This window comes from Myxocyprinus asiaticus, chromosome 28, assembly GCF_019703515.2.
Source record: "Myxocyprinus asiaticus isolate MX2 ecotype Aquarium Trade chromosome 28, UBuf_Myxa_2, whole genome shotgun sequence".
In the NCBI taxonomy this organism is placed as follows: Eukaryota; Metazoa; Chordata; class Actinopteri; order Cypriniformes; family Catostomidae; genus Myxocyprinus; species Myxocyprinus asiaticus.
In genome coordinates, this window is record NC_059371.1 from 43,501,349 (window position 1) to 43,526,722 (window position 25,374).

The 25,374-nt window shown below is 41.7% G+C and overlaps 3 protein-coding genes across 3 annotated transcripts in view; all 3 read left to right on the plus strand.

The window, feature by feature from the left end:
- The window catches only part of LOC127418577 (zinc finger protein 721-like), a 620,351-nt gene that overhangs the window by 561,730 nt on the left and 33,247 nt on the right, over positions 1 to 25,374 (plus strand). The window contains exons 5-6 of the mRNA XM_051659200.1: positions 13,453 to 13,920; positions 14,257 to 14,579. Of these exons, the coding sequence (XP_051515160.1) occupies positions 13,453 to 13,920; positions 14,257 to 14,579 (791 nt within the window). The remainder of the gene's footprint in view (positions 1 to 13,452; positions 13,921 to 14,256; positions 14,580 to 25,374) is intronic.
- The window catches only part of LOC127418625 (zinc finger protein 239-like), a 197,029-nt gene that overhangs the window by 8,616 nt on the left and 163,039 nt on the right, over positions 1 to 25,374 (plus strand). The gene's annotated exons all lie outside the window — the stretch shown is intronic.
- Positions 12,605 to 25,374, plus strand: part of LOC127418597 (zinc finger protein 501-like) — a 113,053-nt gene continuing 100,283 nt past the window's right edge. The window contains exon 1 of the mRNA XM_051659234.1: positions 12,605 to 12,615. The gene's annotated coding sequence lies outside the window, so the exon portion shown is untranslated. The remainder of the gene's footprint in view (positions 12,616 to 25,374) is intronic.

Sequence of the window (25,374 nt, forward strand, 5' to 3'; positions counted from 1 at the left end):
CAACTCTTAGTCCATGAGATCGGTGACCGGAAGTTGTTGTGCCATGATCTGGGCTTCCCCGGTCAGCAGCGGCAGTAGATGTACTGCTCATTGCTCCTGCAGCCATCTGTGTGTCAACAGAGCAGCACCATTCACTAATGCGCTGGAGCTGCACGTGCAAACTATATATTTACTTATTAAGCACAGCCTTTTGCGATTCACAGAGCTATCACATGTCTTCAAGTGGCTTTGAATAAAATGTACGAGTCATATGAACTACTTTAATGGTGTTATTATTATAATTTTTTGGTTCATTTATGTCATTTTTGGAGCTTGACAGTAGTGAACATGACTAACACAGTATCTGATTTGGATCGGGCTCATCAGACCGATACCCGATCTGTCCGAAAATGTCAGGTTCGGAGCCGATACCGATCCAGGTATCGGATCAGTGCATCCCTAGTATTTTTAATTCTAAATTGTTTTAGATTTTCAAAGGAGATATAACATTAAACAAAGGCAACCTGAGGAAACACAAAATACAGTTTTCATATATATATATATCTATCTATCTATCTATCTATATATATATATATATATATATATATATATATATATATATATATATATATATATATATATATATAAAATTGTTTTTTTTTTTTTCAAAGCAAAAATGTTATCCTACACCCATTTGAAAGAACTGCCCCCTTAAACTTAATAGCTGGCTGTGCCACCTTTATCAGCAACAACTGCAACCAAATGCTTACGATAACTAGAGTTCAGTCTTTCACAATGCCGTGGTTGAATTTTGGCCCACTCTTCTTTGCAGAACTGCTTTAGTTCAGCCACATTGGAGGGGTTTTGAGCATAAACTGCCTATTTAAGGTCCTGCCGCATCATCTCAATTGGGTTCAAGTCAGGACTTTGACTAGGTCACTCCAAAACTTTAATTTAGTTTCTTTTGGGCCATTTAGAGGTGGACTTTCTCCTGTGCTTTGGATCATTATCTTGCTGCATAATCCAGTTGTGCTTGAGCTTCAACTCACTGACTGATGACTGGATGTTCTCCTTTAGGATTTTCTGTAGAGAGCAGAATTCATGTTTCCCGCAATTATTGCAAGTTACCCTGTCCCTGAAGCAGCAAGGTATCCCCACACCATTATACTACTACCACCATGCTGGTATGATGTTCTTTTTGTGGAATTCTGTGTTTGATTTATGCCAGATGTAACGGTACCCCTGCTTCCAAACAGTTCCACTTTCAACTCATCTGTCCACAGAACATTCTCCCAAAAGGTTTGAGGATCATCATGTTTTGGCAAAATTCAAATGAGCCTTAATTTTCTTCTGGGTTAGTAGTGGTTTTTGCCTCGCCACCCTTTTATGGATTGCATTATTGGCCAGTGTCTTTCTGATAGTGGAGTCATGAACAGTGACCAGTATTGATGTGAGAGAGACCTGCAGTTCTTTGGATGTTGTCCTTGGCTTTTTTGTGACTTACTATATGAGTCGTCGCTGTGCTCTTGGAGGAATTTTGGAAGGTCGGCTACTTCTGCGAAGGTTCACTACTGTGCCAAGTTTTCTCCATTTGGAGATAATGGCTCTCACTGTGGTTCTTTGGAGTCGTGGAGCCTTTGAAATTGCTTTGTAACCCTTCCCAGACTGATGTATTTCAATCACCTTTTTCCTCATCATTTCTGGAATTTCTTTTGACCTTGGCATAGCAAGGTTCCCGCGGATCCTTAAAGTCTTAATGTCTTAACTTTTCAAAAATTTAAGGTCATAAGTCTTAAATATCTTTAATTCAACAAAAGTCTTAATTTTCATTTAAAGAGGTCTTAAATTTGGGGGTGGAAAGACAGGAATCATGACACGACCTAATGTGATTATCTAACTTCAAACGAATACAATTTAATTAAATAAATGCATGCGCTGTGACGTACTTCAAAGTGAAAACATAGCACTGTATTTTCTCCAAGCACGCGGGGGCTTGTGAGTGTTTCTGTTTCCAGCTGTTGCAGAGCAGTTCACAATCATTAAGCCATATCGGAAATTTATGACAAGCAATTACTAATGATCAGCTGTTGATGATGATGATATAGTGTTGAGGAAATATGACAATGTTCACTTTTAATTGTTTAAATTGTAATACGTTGTAGATTATTGGAGTGCACATTTTATTTCCCTTATCGGTTTGAATGAGCAGCTAGAAACAGGGAAGTGCTTAAATTTAAAAATAAGAGTACCTGGTGTATTTCAACCTTTAAAGTTAAAAGTTCTGTGCTATATATCAAAAATCTTTTTTTTTCTTCTTTATTTTGGTTGCCCTATAAACTGCATATAGAATTTAATTAAATTTGGATTCTTGTAGCCTCTGTCTGGCCCTCCCCATTACAGGAAGGAAAGACGAAGAACATTTAACATAGGCTACCCATTTTAATAACTATTATTAATTGCCTTTCAACACATCGTATCAGCAAAATCAAATATTTTTCAAGCTCTAAATTGTATTTATTTATGTAATGGTACATAAACCAATTTTAATGTGATATAACTGTAGAAAACGTGAGTTTTTATCCCCTTTTTTCCCCAATTTGGAATGCCCAATTCCCACTACTTAGTAGGTCCTCGTGGTGGTGCGGTTACCTCAATTCGTGTGGTGGAGGACAATCTCAGTTGCCTCTGCTTCTGAGACAGTCAATCAGTGCATTTTATCACGTGGCTCGCTGTGCATGACACAAGGGAGAATCGCAGCACGGGAGGCTCATGCTGTTCTCTGTGATCCACGCACAATTTACCACACGCCCCATTAAGAGCGAGAACCCCTAATCGCGACCACGAGGAGGTTACCCCATGTGACTACCCTCCCTAGCAACTGGGCCAATTTGGTTGCTTAGGAGACCTGTCTGGAGTCACTCGGCATGCCCTGGATTCAAACTCATGACTCCAGGGGTGGTAGTCAGCATCAATACTCGCTGAGCTACCCAGTGAGTGTTTTTAACATTTAGATTGTGATTTTAGATTGTGAACTCATCTCTGTTGTTCAACAACTCCGCCAACCTCCCGATGCTGGTTTCACTCAGGAAGCGTCCTCACAGGCTCCGGCGGTTCCCCATGTTTCTGGACGCTCAGAGGCCCATATCCATCCTCCAACCCCTTTCTCAGGTGAGGTGGGATCCTGCAGCACTTTTCTTTCACAATTTTCCCAATTTTCAATCTTCACATTACAGCCCTCTGCTTTCCCATCAGAGACTATGAAGGTGGCTTGTGCTATCACTCCTCACTGGAAGGGCTGGTAAATGGGGGACCGCCATTTGGGACAACAGACATCCCTGTTGCGCTTCATTTCACACCTTCTCCACAGAGCTCTGCCGAGTGTTTGATCACTCAGCTCTAGGTCGGGAGGCGACAAGGGTCTTATCCAGACTGTCTCAGGGAGATCGGTGAGTCACAGATTATGCTATCGAATTTCGCACCCTGGCTGTTTCATGTGAGGGAAACGATCATGCCATGTGGAACCAGTTTCAGCATCGGCTTTCCGATGACATCAGGACGAAATCAATCCCTTGAATCTGCCTGCATGCTGTGACAATTTGGTGGACCTGGCTTTCCGAGTAGATCAACATTTGGCCCTATGCCGTCGCTGCCGCTCTCCACCAACCCGTGCGGCTGGCCATCCTTCCCAGTCCACAGCTTCGGCCAGGTCACCGGAATCAAGGCCCGATGCAGAGCCCATACAGGTTGAGAGATCTCTGATCTCTCATAAGGAGACACAGCAACACCTCCTTCAAGGATTTTTCTTTCATTGTGCCTGGTCTGGTCAATTCTCCGCTCCCTGTCCAGTAAAAGACACTGCACGTCAGTAGGCAGGGGGTTACTGGCAAGCGCAACACCATAGAATAAAGCCCCTGGATTACGCACACTTCTCCCGGCCCAGCAGCAGTATGGATCAGCCAGTCACACAGTCTCTGCATTGGTGGATTCTGGAGCCGAAGGGAACTTTATGGACATCGAATTGGCTTCTGAATGGCAGGTTCCTATTGTCCAGTTGGATAAATCTATCACCGCCCACACCCTCAGTGGCACGCCACTGACCATCACCTGTTCCACCAAGCCAGTCACCTTCATCTTGGAAAATCATACAGAGCAATTGTCCTTTTACCTAATCCAATCTCCTTCGGTACCGGTAGTATCGGGGCATCCTTACTTGGTAACGCACAACCCAAACATAGACTAGTCAACCAACACTGATCATGCTTGGAGTCTTTACTGTCTGTTGCACTATCTTAACTCTGCTATCTCCCCTGTCCAGTCTTGTGTTTCATTGCAGGATGAACCAGCGGATATATCCGAAGTACCATTGACACACGTGATCCTCCTCATTGCCCATACGATTGTGCTATTGAATTGCTTCCTGGTACTTCACCTCCGTGGGGATGGCTGTAATCGTTCTTGGCTCCTGAGAGGATAAACAGGTATATCAATGATTCTCTGGCAGCCGGTCTTATCCACCATTCTTCATCGCTGGCAGGGGCAGGGTTCTCTTAGACCCTTTATATATATTATTGGGGGCTGAATGACATCACTGTGAAGAATCGTTATCCTTTGCTGTTGATGTCCTCAGCTTTTGAACTCTTGCTGGGAGCGTCCGTCTTTACAAAGTTGTACCAACGCTTATCTCCTTGTTCGGATCAGGAAGGGGGGTGAGTGGAATATGGCTTTTAGGGGGCACTTTGAATATTTGGTCATGCTTTTAGGATTGGTCAACGCCCCCGGCGTCTTCCAGGGGCTCGTAAATGACTTGCTCAGAGACATGGTTGATCGTTTTGTGTTTGTTTATATAGATGATATTCTGATCTTCTCCCAGGATATCCAGGACCATGTTCAGCATGTCAGGCAAGTGCTTCAATGACTGCTAGAGTATCAGCTGTTTGTCAAGGTGAAGTGCGCTTTTCATGCACAGTCGGTTCCGTTCCTGGGGTTCATCATTTTGTCTGAGGGAGTGCGCATGGACCCTGCCAAGGTCAGAGCCGTCTTCAATTGGCCAACCACAGATTCTTGCAAGGCTTTGCAGACGTTTCTGGGGTTTGCTCATTTTTATCGTAGGTTTGTTCGAAATTACAGCCTACTCGCCGTGCCTCTGACAGATCTCACCTCCACCTGCACTGTTTTGTGTTGTTCCCCGCGGGCCGAGGCCCTGTTTTCTAAATTAAAGAAGCAGTTTTCTACTGTACATATTCTAGTAACTCCTGACCCTGCATGTCAGTTTGTGGTGGAGGTAGATGCGTCTGAGGTTGGTGTCAGAGCGGTCCTGTCGCAGCACTCTTCCTCAGATGGAAAGATGCATCCTTGTGCCTTTTTTTGCACCGTTTAACACCAGCAGAATGAAACTACAACGTTGGTAACAGAGAATTGCTGGCTGTCTGGCTGGATTTGGGCGAGTGGCGTCATTGGTTAGAGGGTGCGGGGGTACCTTTCGTGATCTGCACTGATCATAAGAACCTAGAATACATTCGTAGCGCCAAACGTCTTAACTCTAGACAGGCTAGCTGGGCACTATTTTTCACCCACTTTAATTACATCCTCTCATATCACCCAGGCTCTTAAAAACATCAAGCCCGACTCTTTGTCTTGATGTTTCATGGTCAAGACCACCAGCATCCCACCGGATACCTTTCTACCCGCCACTCGAGTGGTGGGTATGGTATCCTAAGAGGTGGAGGCTAACGTCCATGCTGTACTACAAAACACTGTGTTCCCTGCTATGTGCCCAGCAGGTCGGTCGTTTGTTCCGCGATCAGATCAGATGCATGTCCTACAGTGGGGTCACTCATCCAACGTTGCTTGTCATCCAGGGTCAACACACACCCAGACGCTCATTAGACAGCGATTCTTTGTTTTGTTATTTCTCTTCCTCGTGTCTCAGGCGCTGCCAGCATGCATGATCAGTGTTTCCATGGGAACACTGATTGTTCCCAGGGGAACACTGATCATGCCACTAATTAGCGTGCTAGCAGCACCTGGTTCTCCGCTGATTCACTGCCTACTTAATCCATTCATTGTGTCAGTCTTTGCTAGATTGTTGTTTGGTGTGAAGTAACTTACCTCACTCTCTCTGCCTAGTTGGTCCTGTCTTGTGTATCTCTGTGGTTGCCCGTCTCTGTGATACAGTTGAATTCAGAAGTCGACATACACTTAGGTTGAAGTCATTTAAACTAATTTTTTAACCACTCCACAGATTTAATATTTGCAAACTATAAATTTGGCAAGTCATTTAGGACATCTACTTAATTTTTTCAACAGTTATATACAGGCAGATTGTTTCACTTTTAAATGACTATCACAATTAGAGTGGGTCAGAAGTTTACATACACTAAGTTAACTGTGCCTTTAAGCAGCTTGGAAAATTCCAGAATGATATCAAGCCTATAGACAATTAGCCAATTAGCTTCTGATAGGAGGTGTACTGAATTGGAGGTGTACCTGTGGATGTATTTTAAGGCCAACCTTCTAATTCAGTGCCTCATTGCTTGACATCATGGGAAAATCAGAAGAAATCAGCCAAGACCACAGAAAAAAAATTGTGGACCTCTACAAGTCTGGTTCATCCTTAGGAGCAATTTCCAAATGCCTGAAGGTACCACGTTCATCTGTACAAACAATAGTACGCAAATATAAACACCATGGGACCACGCAGCCATCATACTGCTCAGGAATGAGACACATTCCGTCTCCTAGAGATGAACGTAGTTTGGTGCGAAAAGTGCAAATCACTCCCAGAACAACAGCAAAGGACCTTGTGAAGATGCTGGAGGAAACAGGTAGACAAGTATCTATATCCACAGTAAAACGAGTCCTATATTGACATAACCTGAAAGGCTGCTCAGCAAGGAAGAAGCCACTGCTCCAAAACTGCCATAAAAAAGCCAGACTACAGTTTGCAAGTGCACATGGGGACAAAGATCTTAATTTTTGAGAAGTGGCCTCTGGTCTGATGAAACTATAATGTAACTGTTTAGCCATAATGACCATCGTTATGTTTGGAGGAAAAAGGATGAGGCTTGCAAGCCAAAGAACACCATCCCAACCGTAAAGCATGGGGTGGCAGCATCATGTTGTGGGGGTGCTTTGCTGCAGGAGGGACTGGTGCACTTCACAAAATAGATTGCATCATGAGGAAGGAAAATTATGTGGATATATTGAAGCAACATCTCAAGACATCAGCCAGGAAGTTAAAGCTCGGTCACAAATGGATCTTCCAAATGGACAATGACCCCAAGCATACCTCAAGTTGTGGCAAAATGGCTTAAGGACAACAAAGTCAAGGTATCGGTGTGGCCATCACCAAGCCCTGACCTCAATCCGATAGAAAATTTGTGGGCAGAACTGAAAAAGCATGTGCGAGCAAGGAGGCCTACAAACCTGACTCCGTTAAAACCAGTTCTGTCTGGAGGAATGGGCCAAAATTCCAGCAACTTATTGTGAGGAGCTTGTGGAAGGCTATGCAAAACATTTGACTGAAGTTAAACAATTTAAAGGCAATGTTACCAAATACTAACAGTGTGTGTAAACTTCTGACCCACTGGGAATGTGATGAAAGAAATAAAAGCTGAAATAAATCATTCTCTCTACTATTATTCTGACATTTCACATTCTTAAAATAAAGTAATGATCCTAACTAACCTAAGACAGGGAATGTTTTCTACTATTAAATGTCAGGAATTGTGAAAAACTGAGTTTAAATGTATTTGGCTATGGTGTATGTAAACTTCTGACTTCAACTGTAGATGATTTATTTTGAGATTCTGTTGGTATGGGGATACGGTATTTTATTTGTTCAGGTCTTGAAAAAGGCCGAAGTCTTAAATTTTATTTTAAAAACTCTGCAGCAACCCTGTTATTAGTATTTTATTAGCCCATTATTATTAGCCTGTTATTAGTAGACTTTATTCTAGTCTGGGTTTCATATGCACTCTTTGCCCACATCTTATTGTGTCTTGGGGAGCGACTTTGACTGACTTTGTTAAAGGTGGAGTAAATCATTTTAATCCAATAAACTTTTTGTCAAATTCCGCAAATATCTCTTCACGGTCCGCTAGCTGTCCGTTCTGTGTGCGCGCTGAAAAAAAGTCTGGTGTTTGTACACAGCCCTGGCTCTGTAAATGGGAAAATAGACAAAGTGGATCTGACCAATCCACACAACACAATTCCAGCAACAGGGGGTGGTTCGGCTTAGACTTTGGCTAGGTATTTTGCTACCACACCTATTGAAAGGGTTATCGTCACTCTTTTTACAGTACTACAAAAAAACATATGCCACCTGAATTTTCATAGCGATAAAAATTGCTTCACTTATTGAGACTAACTTACCCTTGGGCAGCAGATGCACCGGTTTCCACCATATTTGTCTTTTGGTCAGCTAGCCCAGTTGTTACTGTCGTTGCCTTGGCAATGCGCATGCATGAATTTGGGTGGTTGAACTTCTGAAGGAACACTGAAGGGAGGGGTGTGTTTGTTTGGCTGTTGAGTTCAAATATTAACAGTCTTTGTCAGGAATCGCTTACTCCACCTTTAATGGACGACCAAATTCCTCTTTCACGCTTTCTGCCCAGTGTGTTTATGTTATAGTGGTCTTGTTCATTACGACATTAAATGTTTATCACCTTTTATTTAGTATTGCCTATTTATTCATAAGGAATCAGAGAGAGCAAAAGGGCATGATGAGTCTAAGGGGTGTTGCCAAAGGTTGTTTGAAAACATGCTTTATTTTTGTAATTCTGTTTGGTGTCACTAGTAGCGCAGAAATTATACACTTCACCTTTAAGTGTGTCAGGACATTTTTGTAAAGACCTTTATTATGATCAATATTTTATAATACCCTTTTAATGGATTCTTTATTCAGAGTAAAAGTTAAGAACAGGGTGGAGACTAAATTATCAAAGACAGAGAAATCCGGGTAGCTCAGCGAGTATTGATGTTGACTACCACCCCTGGAGTCACACCACGGAGTTTGAATCCGTGGTGTGACTCAAGCCAGGTCTCCTAAGCAACCAAATTGGCCCAGTTGCTAGGGAGGGTAGAGTCACATGGGGTTTAACCTCCTTGTGGTCACGATTAGGGGTTCTCACTCTCAATGGGGCACATTGTAAGTTGTGCATGGATCGCGAGTATCCTGGAGAGTAGCATGAGCCTCCCGTGCTGCAAGTCTCCACGGTGTCATGCACAGCGAGCCACGTGATAAGATGCGCGGATTGACGGTCTCAGAAGCGGAGGCAACTGAGACTTGTCCTCTGCCACCCGGATTGAGGTGAGTAACTGCAGCACCACGAGGACCTACTAAGTAGTGGGAATTGGGCATTCCAAATTGGGAGAAAAGGGGATAAAAAATAAAATAATATAAAAAGACAATCCAACAATGGTGGACCTCACTCTTATTTATCTTCTGTGAGCAAAAAGCTGAATATACCTACAGTTGAAGTCAGAAGTTTACATACACCTTAGCCAAATACATTTAAACTCATACATTTCACAAGTTTTTTCACAATTCCTGACATTTAATCGTAGAAATCATTCCTTGTCTTAGGCCAGTTATGATCGCTACTTTATTTTAAGAATGTGAAATGTCAGAATAATAGTAGAGAGAATGATTTATTTAAGCTTTTATTTCATCACTTTCCCAGTGGGTCAGAAGTTTACATACACTTTGTTAGTATTTGGTAGCATTGCCTTTAAATCGTTTAACTTGGGTCAAATGTTTTGGGTAGCCTTCACAAGCTTCTCACAGTAGGTTGCTGGAATTTTGGCCCATTCCTCCAGACAGAACTGGTGTAACTGAGTCAGGTTTGTAGAATTCCATGCTCGCACACACTTTTTCAGTTCTGCCCACAAATTTTCTATCAGATTGAGGTCTGGCCACTCCAGTACCTTGACTTTGTTGTCCTTAAGCCATTTCGCCACAACTTTGGAGGTGTGCTTGGGGTCATTTTCCATTTGGAAGATCCATTTGCAAACAAGCTTTAACTTCCTGGCTGATGTCTTGGGATGTTGCTTCAATATATCCACATAATTTCCTTCCTCATGTTGCCATCTATTTTGTGAAGTGCACCAGTCCCTCCTGCAGCAAAGCACCCCCACAACATGATGCTGCAACTCCTATGATTCACGGTTGGGATGGTGTTCTTTGGCTTGCAAGCCCCTCCCTTTGTCCTCCAAACATAACAATGGTCATTATGGCCAAAAAGTTAAATTTTTGTTTCATCAGACAACAGGAAATTCTTCAAAGTAAGATCTTTGTCCCCATGTGCACTTGCAAACTGGCTTTTTTATGGTGGTTTTGGAGCATTGGCTTCTTCCTTGCTGAGCAGCCTTTCAGGTAATGTCGATAGAGGACTTGTTTTACTGTGGATATAGATACTTGTCTACCTGTTTCCTCCATCTTCACAAGGTCCTTTGCTGTTGTTCTGGGATTGATTTGCACTTTTCGCACCACACTACGTTCATCTCTAGGAGACAGAATGCGTCTCCTTCCTGAGGGGTATGATGGCTGCGTGGTCCCATGGTGTTTATACTTGCATACTATTGTTTGTACAGATGAACGTGGTACCTTCAGGCATTTGGAAATTGCTCCCAAGGATGAACCAGACTTGTGGAGGTCCACAGTTTTTTTTTCTGAGGTCTTGGCTGATTTCTTTTGATTTTCCCGTGATGTCAAGCAAAGAGGCACTGAGTTTGAAGGTAGGCTTTAAAATACATCCACAGGTACATCTCCAATTCAGGACACCTCCTATCAGAAGCTAATTGGCTAATTGTCTAAAGGCTTGACATCATTTTCTGGAATTTTCCAAGCTGCATAAAGGCACAGTTAACTTAGTGTATGTAAACTTCTGACCCACTGGAATTGTGATATAGTCAATTAAAAGTGAAACAATCTGTCTGTAAACAATTGTTGGAAAAATTACTTGTGTCATGGACAAAGTAGATGTCCTGAATAACTTGCCAAATCTATAGTTTGTTAATATTAAATCTGTGGAGTGGTTAAATGTGTTTTAATGACTTCAAACTAAGTGTATGTAAACTTCTGACTTCAGCTGTATTTTGCTATACCGCGAGTACCATGGACCGTACATCTAAAATAACCCTGGAAAATAACATTGGAAGCTTATCCTCAGTCAGTGTAGGTGTATGTGTCTAAAGTGGATGTTGAGTGTATCTTGTTTGCAGGCGATTAGTTGAATCTCTTGAAGCATCGCTCTCTTGCAGTTGTGTGCTCGTGCTCTACTCGTTCGTCTGTGTCTCATGCGTGCTTTCTAAACCTCTTATATAGTCTGTATGTGATACAATTTCTAACATCTTTGCAAAAAGCATCATACTTTTGCACAAAGCTTTATATACAGCACAAGTCTCTCTGACATGCATCCTTTTACCTAATATGGGTTTTTTCCTTTCTTCATGCACACATCTTTCAAAGCAGGATGTGCCTAGATTGCTTCTAGTTTTCACTGTCACACAAAAGCATTCCTTCCAAAGTATCTTTTATTTCATCCACGTTTGGAGTTTTATACTTAATTTTTCTATGATCCCTATTCGGTTTAGAGGAGGATGTTCCAATTATTTTAGAACTTAAACCCCTATGTGACAATGGGAAGAGGAGCACTCCATTTCTCTCAACAGCTAATACACATGCATGTTCTTGAGTTTATTGACAGGTGATGTCTGTATCTGAAAGGTGATTGGCTCTTTTACCTGGAAGGTGGGACTTCCTTTCTACATTCATTGACCATTGGGTGCTTAGAGCTCCTTGGTTGGGCGTTCCAGTTTCTACCATTCATTTTAATAGATGTGGCCCTTCTCTGCTAAATAATCTCTGAACGGACTCACAATGTTGCCCAAACATGCAAAAAATGTTGCCATGGTGAATATGGGACACTCCAAATTATGTTGGCGCAACATAATTTGATACGTCGCTGTGACCATTTGGTCCAGTCTGTTTACTTAATCACAATGTAACAGTTAGCTGGGGTCTTTATCACATAATTGTCTGTGTGGAAACTTTTAAACCATGTGTTACAACTATAGTCTTGCATAGTTTGTTCTCTGCTCTCCCATATAGCCTGTTATAATATTCCTGTAGTCAGTAAGATGAAACCAAACACAAAACACACATTTATATTTATACCATTTCTGAAAGAACAGAGCTTTCTTGTGTTTTATCATATAATCATCTTTTTGAGTTTGATGAATGTCAGTCCATTATAATGATGATGTTTTTGTGTTCAGATGTTCATCATGAGAGAGCAGGTGGATGTGATTCACACTGGAGAACAGCAGATGCTGATGCAGACACCAGTGAAGATTGAAGTGAAGCAGGAGGAGATAAAAGAAGAAAATACAACAGAAGAACAACAGAGTGATGAAGATGATGATGAACAGCAGATGCTGCAGACACCAGCGAAGATTGAAGTGAAGCAGGAGGAGATAAAAGAAGAAAACACAACAGAAGAACAACAGAGTGATGAAGATGATGATGAACAGCAGATGTTGCAGACTCCAGTGAAGATTGAAGTGAAGCAGGAGGAGATAAAAAAGAAAACACAACAGAACAACAGAGTGATGAAGATGATTTTATTCCTGCAGGTATGTTTCTTCCTTTAATGTTATTACATTTTCATGACAATGGACTGTCATGACAGTTTTATCACTTAAAAGGTCCCTGCTATTTTTATTTTATCTGTTTTTGTGCTCCGTTGTCTTTTAAAAAGGTGCATGTACTGACCCACGTTATTCCAAACATGTATGACTTTCTGCAACTGCGACACATTTAATCTAAATGACTAAAATCATGAAATGCAGTTATTGGTCAGAATTGATGGAATATATAGTATACCTTTTTCACAGCAAAACATCACAAATAAATACTGAACGTTTGTTGTGTTCTTCCATTTAGAGTTCAATTTTATATATTTTTACATTTGTCTGTCTTAAATTTATTTTTGTCAATTTACCGTGTTCATTTCAGAGCTGATGGAAGTGAAAGAGGAACATGAAGAACTGAATGAATTGCAGGAGAAACATCATGATTTCATAACTGAAGAAAAATCTTTGAGTTGCTCAAAGACTAAGAATTTCTCACCAAAAAAGCCTCAAATAAGAGCAGCCAAAAATACTTTCGACTGCTCTCAGTGTGGAAAGAGTTTAACATGTAAAATCAGTCTCATTAAACACATGAGAATTCACACTGGAGAGAAAAATTTTGCAGATGCATGCTATTTCAAGGATCATCTTCGCTGTCACTTTTGTAGAGCTGATGGAAATGAAAGAGGAACATCAAGAACTCAGTGAAGTGGAGGAGAAACTTCAGTGTCAGAAACATCAGGATTTCACAACTGGAGAAAAATCTCTGAGTGGCTCAAAGACTGTAAAGAATTCCTCACCAAAACAGCTTAAAAGAAGAGCAGCTAAGAAATCTTTCACCTGCTCTCAGTGTGGAAAGAATTTCACAAGTAAAAGCTGGCTTAATAGTCACATGAAAGCTCACACTGGAGAGAAGCCTTACACATGCCAACTGTGTGAAAAATGTTTCACTTCTAAAGGAAACCTTGATATACACACAAGAATTCATACTGGAGAGAAACCTTACACATGCAATCAGTGTGGAAAGAAGTTCACAGATAAATATTATCTCAATATGCACAAAAGTGTTCACACAGGAGAGAGGCTTTACACGTGCCATCAGTGTGGAAAAGGTTTCAAATGGGCAGGTACTCTGAAAAAGCATCTCCACTGTCACTCTGGAGTAAAACCATTTGAATGTGATAAGTGTGGTCAAACATTTGTTTTGAATTCAATCCTAAAACAACATCTGAAAACTCACACAAATGAGAAGCCTTACAAGTGTTCATTTTGTGGAAAGAGCTTTGCACACCTGTACTATTTTAAAGAGCACCAGAAAATACATACCAGTGTGGGGGCTCATATGTGCCTTGAATGTGGGAAGATCTTTATTACAGCCGGCAACTTGAATCAGCACCAAATAATTCATACTGGAGAGAAACCATACAAGTGCTCTCACTGTGGAAAGAGTTTCACTCAGACAAAAAACCTGAAAACACACAAGAAAATCCATACCGGAGAGAAACCATACAAGTGCTCATACTGTGGAAAGAGTTTCACTTGGTCAAAAAGCTTTAAAAGACACGAGAGAATCCATAATGGAGAGAAACCATACAAGTGCTCACACTGTGAAAAGAGTTTCACTTGGTCAAAAAGCTTTAAAAGACACAAGAGAACTCATACTGGAGAAAAACCATACAAGTGCTCACACTGTGGAAAGAGTTTCACACAGTCAGATAGCCTGAAAACACATGAGAGAAATCATACCAGAGTGAAACCTTACAAGTGCTCACACTGTGAAAAGAGTTTCACTCGGTCAGAACACCTGAAAACACACGAGAGAATCCATACTGGAGAGAAACCATACAAGTGCTCACACTGTGAAAAGAGTTTCACTCGGTCAAAACACCTGAAAACACACGAGAGAATTCATACTGGAGAGAAACCTTACCAATGCTCTTCATGTGAAAAAAGTTTCATCTCAGCAAGTACTCTATATAGACATGTAAAAAGAAGTCACAGTTAGAGGTCGATCGATATGGATTTTTCAATGGCTGATGCTAAAAAGCTGGAGAGCAGGTTGGCTAATGGCAGATATAAATGCCGGTATACATAATACAATTTAATAACAGCATGTACACAACATTTATTTACTTTGATGTTTTAATTTAAATTTTAACATTATATACAAAACATACAATTACAAAGGATAGTGACAAGGTTATGAATTAGGAAATTACATAGCACACACCAACAAAAGATTAAAAAAATGAAATGGGCTGTCATATACATACATGCAATACATTTTAGAAAAGAGATTACTACAGGGGGACTTTACACAGAAATAACATTCTTAAGGAAGTCCAGAAAGGGCTGCCAGTGCACAAAGTTTTATAAGTGAAACAAAAACAAGGGAAAGTTAACACTAAAAAACTTGCTCTCAGCAGTTTTGTGAATAGCTTCTTAGCAAAAACTCTTAGCTAACTCTTTGAAGAACTCCTAGTGGTAAGATAAAAATCTTTGTGAATACAGGCCCTGAAGTCAGCACAAAAACTGGCAAATGTGACTATCGCAGACATTTAATGAACATATATTTTATCCACGATTTATCACCATACTCCGGCGAGTCTGATGCGTTACCGACGAGTACTCATGCCAACTGCTACATCGCCATAAACATCTCTCATTCAGAAGTTACAATGTTTTCGTGTTGTTTTCTAATCTGATTTGGTCACAATATTACAAACCGTCTGTGATGATCCCGTCTATATGAATGTAAGAGCTGCTTTTAACCGAGGCGAACACACCTACATTATGCAAGTATACCTGGAGTTTAACTGCTGTTCTGATTTACTTATGTTGTTATGCATTTAAAAACTGTCTCTTTTGGATAGTTAATTTAGTCATAAGTTTACTAATAATTAAAATGTTTTAATTTAAAATATAAAATATTTCCCATACCAACTGTGTAAATATTACTCGTATGTTTACGTTTTAGTCTGGAAGTGTGAATAAAGTCTGCTTCATAATCTTATAAAGTGTTGTTTATTTACTAACAGTGTACAGTACACACATTAAATGTGTACTGTTTATTGATATTGTTGTGTGTTTTAATTATTACAGTGTGTTACAGTTGTCACCTTTATACCGTCTGGGTGATATGAATTTAACATTGTCCTATGTGCATTTCCAGTTTACTTTATCTGAATTATGTTATAAATATAATTGACATGCATACAGATAACTGACTTGTCTTATAAAATGAGCAAAAAACAAGTGTTTTATCAATGCTCTCCCTTTTCATCGCTAAAATGAGGTGAAATGATACTAATGAAATGAAATAAATTGCCTGATGTTCTGAACTTTTAATTATCGGCATCCGCCATACATTTTCCTGTGTGGCTGATTTGTTTCTTGAGGGTGCCAAAAATCGCCTGCTTGCATGTGAAGCGAATGAGACATGTAAATGACCAGTCACGGTTTGTTTTGTTGTTACATGCCATCATGTTACTACAATAATAGATCGGTGTGCAACACAGTCTTATTTAAACGGTCTGCAAATAAGAGCCACTGCAGACAAGTTTGAGCTCATAATGTTCATTCTCCCTCTCTCTCCTCAACAGTTCCCTGTAACTTAACTGTCTTGTCTAATGATAAAAAAGCAAATATCAATAAAACTAATATCATAAACCATCTGCAAATATGTGCATATCTCGTTTAAACAGATGTAATAAACAAACCTCACAAAACTTGATCAGATCCAGCATCCTGTGAAGTGCTCATTTACCTCTAAAGCATGTATTCTTTCACCCTCCTGCAGTTCCCTGTCACTTTTAACTTTCTTTTGTCAAATCAAATCAAATCACTTTTATTGTCACACAGCCATATACACAAGTGCAATAGTGTGTGAAATTCTTGGGTGCAGTTCCGAGCAACATAGTAGTCGTGACAGTGATGAGACATATACCAATTTACAATAAACATCAGATTTACACATCACAATTTAAAATCTAATATACACATAATTACACACAACACAATATACAAATAATAACATTATACAATACACACAATATAGAATGCACATAATACAATAAAAAAAAAATAGTATATATAGTATATATAAAATATACAGTAGATTGTATTGTACTGTATTGACATTCAGGCTGTCGGTTGATAGTAAGTTGCCAGTGTGTTGTTAAGAGGAAATATAATTTATGACAGTCCTGTGTGAGATAATAAGATTAATAAAGTGCAGTGCTGATGTATTTTGATCGTGAGAGATCAAAAGTTCAAAAGTCTGATTGCTTGGTGGAAGAAGCTGTCATGTAGTCGGCTGGTGCGGGTCCTGATTCTGCGATACCGCCTGCCTGATGGTAGCAGTGAGAACAGCCCATGGCTCAGGTGGCTGGAGCCTCTGATGATCCTCCGAGCTTTTTCACACACCGTCTGGTATATATGTCCTGGAGGGAGGGAAGCTCACCTCCGATGATGTGTCTGGCAGTTCGCACCACCCTTTGCAGGGCTTTGCGGTTGTGGGCGGTGCTATTGCCGAACCAGGCGGAGATGCAGCCAGTCAGGATGCTCTCTACAGTGCTGGTGTTGAACCGTGTGAGGATGTGGTGGTTCATTCCAAACTTCCTCAGCTGTCTCAGGAAGAAGAGGCGCTGATGAGCCTTCTTCACAACGGCCTCAGTGTGGACCGACCATGTGAGATCCTCAGTGATGTGGACACCCAGGAACTTGAAGCTGTTGACTCTCTCCACTGGTGCTCAATTGATGGTGATGGGGCTGTGTTATCTGTCTTTTCTCCTGAAGTCCACCACAAGCTCCTTTGTCTTACTGACGTTGAGGGAGAGGTTGTGATCCTGACACCAGTGTGTCAGAGTGTGTACGTCCTCTCTGTAGGCTGTTTCATCATTGTCAGTGATCAGACCTACCACCGTCGTATCATCAGCAAACTTAATGATGGCATTGGAGCTGTGTGTTGCCACACAGTCATTTGTGTACAGAGAATACAGGAGTGGGCTGAGAACACAGCCCTGTGGGGCTCCAGTGTTGAGGGTCAGTGATGAGGAGATGTTGCTGCCCATTCTAACCACCTGGCGTCTGCTTGACAGGAAGTCCAGGATCCAGCTGCACAGCAGGCTGTTTAAGCCCAGAGCCTGGAGTTTCACATAAAGCTTGGAGGGCACAATGGTGTTGAATGCTGAGCTGTAGTCTATAAACAGCATTCTCACATAAGTGGTCTATTTTTTCCAGGTGGGAGAGAGCAGTGTGTATTGTAGATGCAATGGCATCATCAGTGGAGCGGTTGTTGCGGTAAGCAAACTGCAATGGGTCCAGTGATGGAGGCAGCACAGAGCAGATGTAATCTCTGATTAGTCTCTCAAAGCATTTGCTGATGATGGGGGTCAGAGCAATGATAAAAGGCAATTATCAATAAAAGTTCTATTATATACTGTTTGCAAAAATGCAGTTATCTAATTTAGACAGATGTTATTCACAAACCTCACGAAAATCCAGAGTTTTCTTCCCGTCGAGCGCTCATCTAATAAACTCCGCAAAAAAAGAAACGTCCCTTTTTCAGGACACTGTATTTTAAAGATTATTTTGTAAAAATCCAAATAACTTTACAGATCTTTATTGTAAACTGTTTAAACAATGTTTTCCATGCTTGTTTAATGAACCATAAACAATTAATGAACATGCACCTGTGGAACGGTCGATAAGACACTAACAGTTATAAAAACTTAGGACACTAAAGAGACATTTCTACTGACTCTGAAAAACACCAAAAGAAAGATGCCCAGTGTCCTTGCTCATCTGCGTGAATGTGCCTAATGCATGCTGCATGGAGGCATGAGGACTGCAGATGTGGCAATAAATTGCAATGTCCGTACTGTGAGATGCCTAAGACAGCGCTACAGAGAGACAGGAAGGACAGCTGATCGTCCTTGCAGTGGCAGACCATGTGTAACAACACCTGCACAGAATCGGTACATCCGAATATCACACCTGCGGGTCAGGTACAGGATGGCAACAACAACTGCCTGAGTTACACCAGGAACGCACAATCCCTCCATAAGTGCTCAGACTGTCCGCAATAAGCTGAGAGAGGCTGGACTGACGGCTTGTAGGCCTGTTGTAAGGCAGGTCCTTACCAGACATCACCGACAACAATGTCGCCTATGGGCACAAACCCACCTTCGCTGGACCAGACAGGACTGGCAAAAAGTGCTCTTCACTGACGAGTCATGGTTTTGTCTCACCAGGGGTGATGGTCAGACTCGTGTTCATCGTCAAAGGAATGAGCGTTACACCGAGGCCTGTACTCTGGAGTGGGATCGATTTGGAGGTGGAGGGTCTGTCATGGTCTGGGGCGATGTGTCACAGCATCTTCGGACTGAGCTTGTTGTCATTGCAGGCAATCTCAACGCTGTGCATTACAGGGAAGATATCTTTCTCCCTCATGTGGTACCCTTCCTGCAGGCTCAACCAGACATGACCCTCCAGCATGACAATGCCACCAGCCATACCGCTCGTTCTGTGTGTGATTTCTTGCAAGACAGGAGTGTTCTGCCATGGCCAGCGAAGAGTCCGGATCTCAATCCCATTGAGTACGTCTGGGACCTGTTGGATCGGAGGGTGAGGGATAGGGTCATTCCCCCCACAAATGTCCAGGAACTTGCAAGTGCCTTGGTGGAAGAGTGGGATAACATCTCACAGCATGGACTGGCAAATCTGGTGCAGTCCATGAGGAGGAGATGCACTGCAGTACTTAATGCAGCTGGTGGCCACACCAGATACTGACTGTTACTTTTGACCCCCCCTTTGTTCAGGGACACATTATTCAATTTCTGTTAGTCACATGTCTGTGAAACTTGTTCAGTTTACGTCTTAGTTGTTGAATCTTTTATGTTCATACAAATATTTACACATGTAAAGTTTGCTGAAAATAAAAGCAGTTGAAAGTGAGAGGATGTTTTTTTGTTTTTTTTTGCTGAGTTTATCTTCCTCTGAAGCATGTATTCTATCAGCCAGAATCAAAACTTCAGGATCAAAAGTTCCTCTGATTCAAATATCATGATGGTCAGTCCGTGACAATCCAAGCAGGCAACTCAGGCCATTTAAACTGTCAGGAGATTGCTGCTCGTGCTGGATCCGCACGAGCACGTGAGTGCAACTTAAAAGTGAAAGTGCTTCATGTGTGCTATAAGTAAATGTCATATTCAGTATGCAATGTACGTACAATTGGTTTGATCTGGTATCAGGACTCAAGATGGCGCCGAGTATGGCTGCTGCGTTGCGAGCTCCGACACAACATAGTAGTGTTTTGTTTGTTTTGTTCACAATTCTTATGTTTTTTGTCTTGGATGTTGTCTGCCTTATTGTCTATGACAGACAAACACTTTTGGACATTGGTTCAGCAATCTCACACCATAAACCGGACTTCACATTCCTCAATGCCGACCCGCTGTTTACAAACACGCAAGCGGAGCCCTTTGTCTGGGCAGCATGGCCGCGGAAACGCAGGAGGAAATGGGGAAACAGAGCCGGCGTTCTCATCAGAGTAAGACGTCGCGCAAATCGACCCCCACTACCCACTATTCTACTGGCAAATGTTCAGTCTCTGGATAACAAGCTCTGCGAGCTGAAAGCGCGGATCTCTTTGCAACGATAGAGACGAGGGACTGCTTCATTATCTGCCTTACGGAAACATGGATGTCTGCGGAGATTCCAGACTCAGCCATTGAACCCGCGGGGTTCTCCGTGCACCGAGCGGACAGAGCGAAAGACCTCTCAGGTAAAAGCAGAGGAGGTGGTGTATGTTTTATGATCAACAAATCCTGGTGTGATCAGAGGAACGTACATTCTATCAAGTCTTTCTGCTCTCCTGATCTGGAATTTCTCATGCTTCTGTGTTGACCATTCTGGCTACCGAGGGAATTCACAGCGGTCATTATCACTGCTGTGTACATCCCGCCACAAGCCGACACAGACCGGGCACTCAAGGAACTGTATGGGATTATAAGTGAGCAGGAAACCATGCACCCTGAGGCCGCGTTTATTTTACACTTTAACAAAGCCAGTTTAAAATCAGTCGCACCAAAATACCACCAGCACATTAGTTTCAACACACGAGGAGACCGGGTTTTGGACCATTGCTACTCTCTGTTCCGAGATGGCTACAAATCCCTCCCCCGCCCACCTTTTGGCAAATCAGACCACTCTTCCATTCTGCTTCTGCCCGCTTACAGGCAGAAATTGAAACAGGAAGCACCCACCCTCAGAACGATCCAGTGCTGGTCGGACCAATCAGATTCTACGCTACAAGACTGTTTTGATCACACGGACTGGGAGATGTTCCGGTCCGCCTCTGATGATGACATTGAGCTTTACGCTGATAGCGTAATGTGTTTCATCAGAATGTGTGTAGAGGACGTGGTTCCGACCAGAACAATACGGATCTATCCGAATCAGAAACCTTGGATTAATAGCGATGTTCGCGCGGCACTTAATGTGCGGACCTCCGCTTTTAATTCCGGGAACACGGAGGAGCATAAACAAGCCAGTTTATCAGAACCGCAAAACGCCAGTACAGGAGCAAGATTGAAGGACAGTTTAACACCACCAACTCTAGAAGCATGTGGCAGGGAATTAACATCATCACGGACTTTAAAGGGAATAAAAACTCCGCCATGAACACCGCTGCCTCTCTCCCGGATGAGCTAAATACTTTTTATGCTCGTTTCGAGGGAAATAACACCGCCCTCGCGGAGAGAGCTCTCGCGGCTGAAGCTACAGAGGTTAGTTCACTCTCCGTCTCTGTAGCGGATGTAACCCGATCCATCCGACGGGTGAATATCCGCAAAGCCGCGGGCCCAGACGGCATTCCGGGCCGCGTCATCAGAGCGTGCGCGAACCAGCTGGCTGGTGTTTTTACGGACATTTTCAACCTTTCCCTCTCTTTGTCTGTATTCCCCACATGCTTTAAAACATCCACCATTGTGCCTGTTCCAAAACAATCAAAAATAACTTGCTTAAATGACTGGCGTCCTGTTGCTCTGACCCCCATCATCAGCAAATGCTTTGAGAGACTAATCAGAGATTACATCTGCTCTGTATTGCCTCGCTCTCTTGACCCGCTGTAGTTTGCTTACCGCAACAACCGCTCCACTGATGATGCCATTGCATCTACAATACACACTGCTCTCTCCCACCTGGAAAAAGGAACACTTATGTGAGAATGCTGTTTGTAGACTACAGCTCAGCATTCAACACCATAGTGCCCTCCAAGCTAGATGAGAAACTCCGGGCTCTGGGCTTAAACAGCTCGCTGTGCAGCTGGATCCTGGACTTCCTGTCAAGCAGACGCCAGGTGGTTAGAATAGCCTGAATGTCAATACAGTACAATACTGTACATTCTATATATATATATATATACTTTTTAATATATTTTTATTTTTTATTTTTATTGATTGATTAATGTGTATCTATATAGTGCGTATTGTATACTGTACAGTGTATGTTATTATGTATATAACAGATATTTAATTGTGCTGTGTTAATTTGATGTTTATTGTAGATTGGTATATGTCTCATCACTGTCACGACTGCTAAGTTGATCGGAACTGCACCAAAGAATTTCACACACCATTGCACTTGTGTATATGGCTGTGTGACAATAAAGTGATTTGATTTAGATTTTTGAGTAAATGCAATTTCTAATGTGGACATGCCATCCATGGTTACTGGACTTACTGTGTGTACTGTTATTTCCTTCTTCCTAACATATTAAAATTGTTTTCATGTGCAAATAAATTACTAAAATTTGATTGCTAAACAGAAATAAGAAAAAACTGCTATCTACCATTTAAAATACAATATTATTTATTTAGATTCTTTTTTACAAAGTTAAACTTTTGTGTGAAATTGAGTAAATATAGTGCTAAGTAATAATAATTTATTATTTTTTGTAGCAATTTTATGTTTGTTATTTACTATATTAAATTTTGTGATATATCAGCATTGTATCGGCCACCCTGCTCTCTGGATATCGGCATCGGCCATTAAAAATCCCATATCGGTTGGGGGGGCGCTAGTGAGCAACGCATGGAGTAGACGTGCTTCCAGAAGCTCCTCCATGCCAATCTTTATATTTAATAGTTTGATAGTCTCACATCTCATCTCATCTGCCTCGGGAACTTCCCTGACATACTGGGATCCAGTTTGTTGACTTTCGCGATGACATGCCTAATAAGAAGCCCAAAGACACCGATAAATTGGAGCAGACTCTCCAGACAGTACAAAGCTCCCCGAAGGAATTGATGGAAAAGGAAGAGTCCATCGAGGAGCAGGTTTTGGATCAGGAAAGCCGTATTAGCTGCTTGGAAAAGTCACTCCAGCCTGAAGAATGAGAACAGCGCACTCAAATCCAAGGTGGATGACCTCGAGGGCCGGTCACGCTGTAACAATATTAAAATTATCGGCATACCTGAGCTAGAAGAAGGGGGTAAACCAATGGAATTTATCGAGGCTCTGATACCGAAACTTCTTGGGGAGTCTACGGTGATTATCGACTGGGCACACTGGACCCTGCGACCACCACCTCCGTTGGGAGCCAAGTCCCGCACCATTATCGTGCGAGTCCACTTTTATCAAGAGAAGGAGCTCATGCTGCGACTCCAGAGGATGCGAGATCTGGAGTATAGGTGCTTATTTTCCCGGACTACACACCAGATGTGATGCGGCAATGACGGGAATTCAGAGAGGTGTTGGGTGATCTACGGGAGCTCAAGGTGGAACATAGTCTCCTCTTTCCTGCAAAGCTTCACATCAAACACAAAGGCCACTTCAAGCTTTTCACCACACCGGGTGAGGCAATGTCGTTTCTGAACACTGACCTAAACAACATATCCTAAAGACTCGGATGCCACTCTGTGTGTTCAAACAGAGGGTTTATCACATTTCATCATGACTCTTTGTAGTTCAGAGAATTCGATTGGTCTTTATGAGACTGTGAACTTATTTCACTTATTTCAGTCACGATTGGCAGTGGAGCTGAGCTAGTCTCTTGTAGCTTTATTCTGCTAGCTACTGTTGCTTAGAGGCTAGTCACCTCATGTGCGAATAGTGGTCCCTGGCTTAGAGGGACACCCGTGCTTCATTTGGGGAGGCACTTTGTGGGTGGGTAGGGAATATGTTCAGGGGGTTGTTCGAGTGTGTTGTTTCACACTGTAATGTGTGTTATTTATGTGTTTTTGACTGTCTTTTGTGTGTTTTGGGCAGCATGCCAGATCGTTTTCATTTCAGCGATAATGTCAGTACCTGACAGTATAGTACATAGCAGCTTCAATAACAACTTAACACTAGTCTCATGGAATGTGAAGGGCCTCGGCCATGTAATCAAAAGAGGTTGCGTCTTCTCTCATCTCAAATCACTGAAGCCAGACATCATTTTTCTCCAGGAAACGCATATTGGCGCAAACGAACATCGTTTTTCAAGCGCCTTTTACTCGTAAGGCCAGGGGGGTTGCTATTCTTTTAAGAAGAAATATTACGTTTTGCCTTGACTCTATGACAGCAGATGCTTATGGCAGATACTTAATGATTTCAGGTCATATAAATTCCTTTCCAGTAACTATGCTTAACATCTATGCCCCAAATACTGACAATCCTGTTTTGTTTTTTTTGTAAAACATTTGACATGATACCAGCCTCTAGCTCCAGCGTCATTATTGGATGTGATTTTAATTGTTACTTAGACCCAATCCTGGACAGATTTTTTACAAAACCGGCCCCTACCATAGCCTCTGTGCAAACTTTGAATGATTTAACTAAGACTAGGAACATGGTTGATATTTGGCGACTACAGCACCCTACTGACAGAGATTTTTCTTTCTACTCTCATGTCCACAAATCATATACTAGGATTGATTATTTCCTGATTTCTTCTGAATTGTTACCCAACATCACAAATTCCACTTATCATAATATTTTTATTTCTGACCACAGCCCAGTATCACTACAATTTAGAGACATTCTGTCTAGTCAAAAGTACAGCTGGTGCTTTAACCCTCTTCTTCTTAATGATCACTCTTTCACTGACCATATGACTGCATGTATAGATGAGTTTCTCACCACCAACGATAATGGGGAGGTCTCTGATTCCACTCTGTGGGTGGCCTTTAAGGCTGTGATGAGAGGCCACATTATTTCATTTACATTTACATTTATTCATTTGGCAAACGCTTTTATCCAAAGCGACTTACAAAAGAGGAAAACATAAGCGAATCATCTTAGGAGACAGTGGTATAAAAAGTGCTGCATTACAAAGTATCACTAGCATCATAATAGTATTCAAAACAGAATAAAGTGCAACAGACATTTTTTTATTTTATTTTATTTTATTTTTTTAATGACTGGTTAAGTGCTCATGGAAAAGATGTGTTTTTAGTCGTTTTTTGAAGACAGCGAGTGAGTCAGCTTCACAAATGGAGTTGGGAAGGTCGTTCCACCAACGTGGTACGATGAAGCTGAAAGTCCGGGAAAGCCTCTTTGTGTTGGTACAACAAGGCGCCGTTCTAAAACAGTCAGAAATCTAGGGGTAACCATCGATAGCAAACTAAATTTCACAGACCACATCTCAAAGACTGCAAAATCATGTAGATTTACACTCTACAATATCAGGAAGATAAGACCCTTCCTCTCTGAACATGCCACACAACTTCTTGTTCAGTCACTTGTCATAACTAGACTGGACTACCGTCACACTCTCAT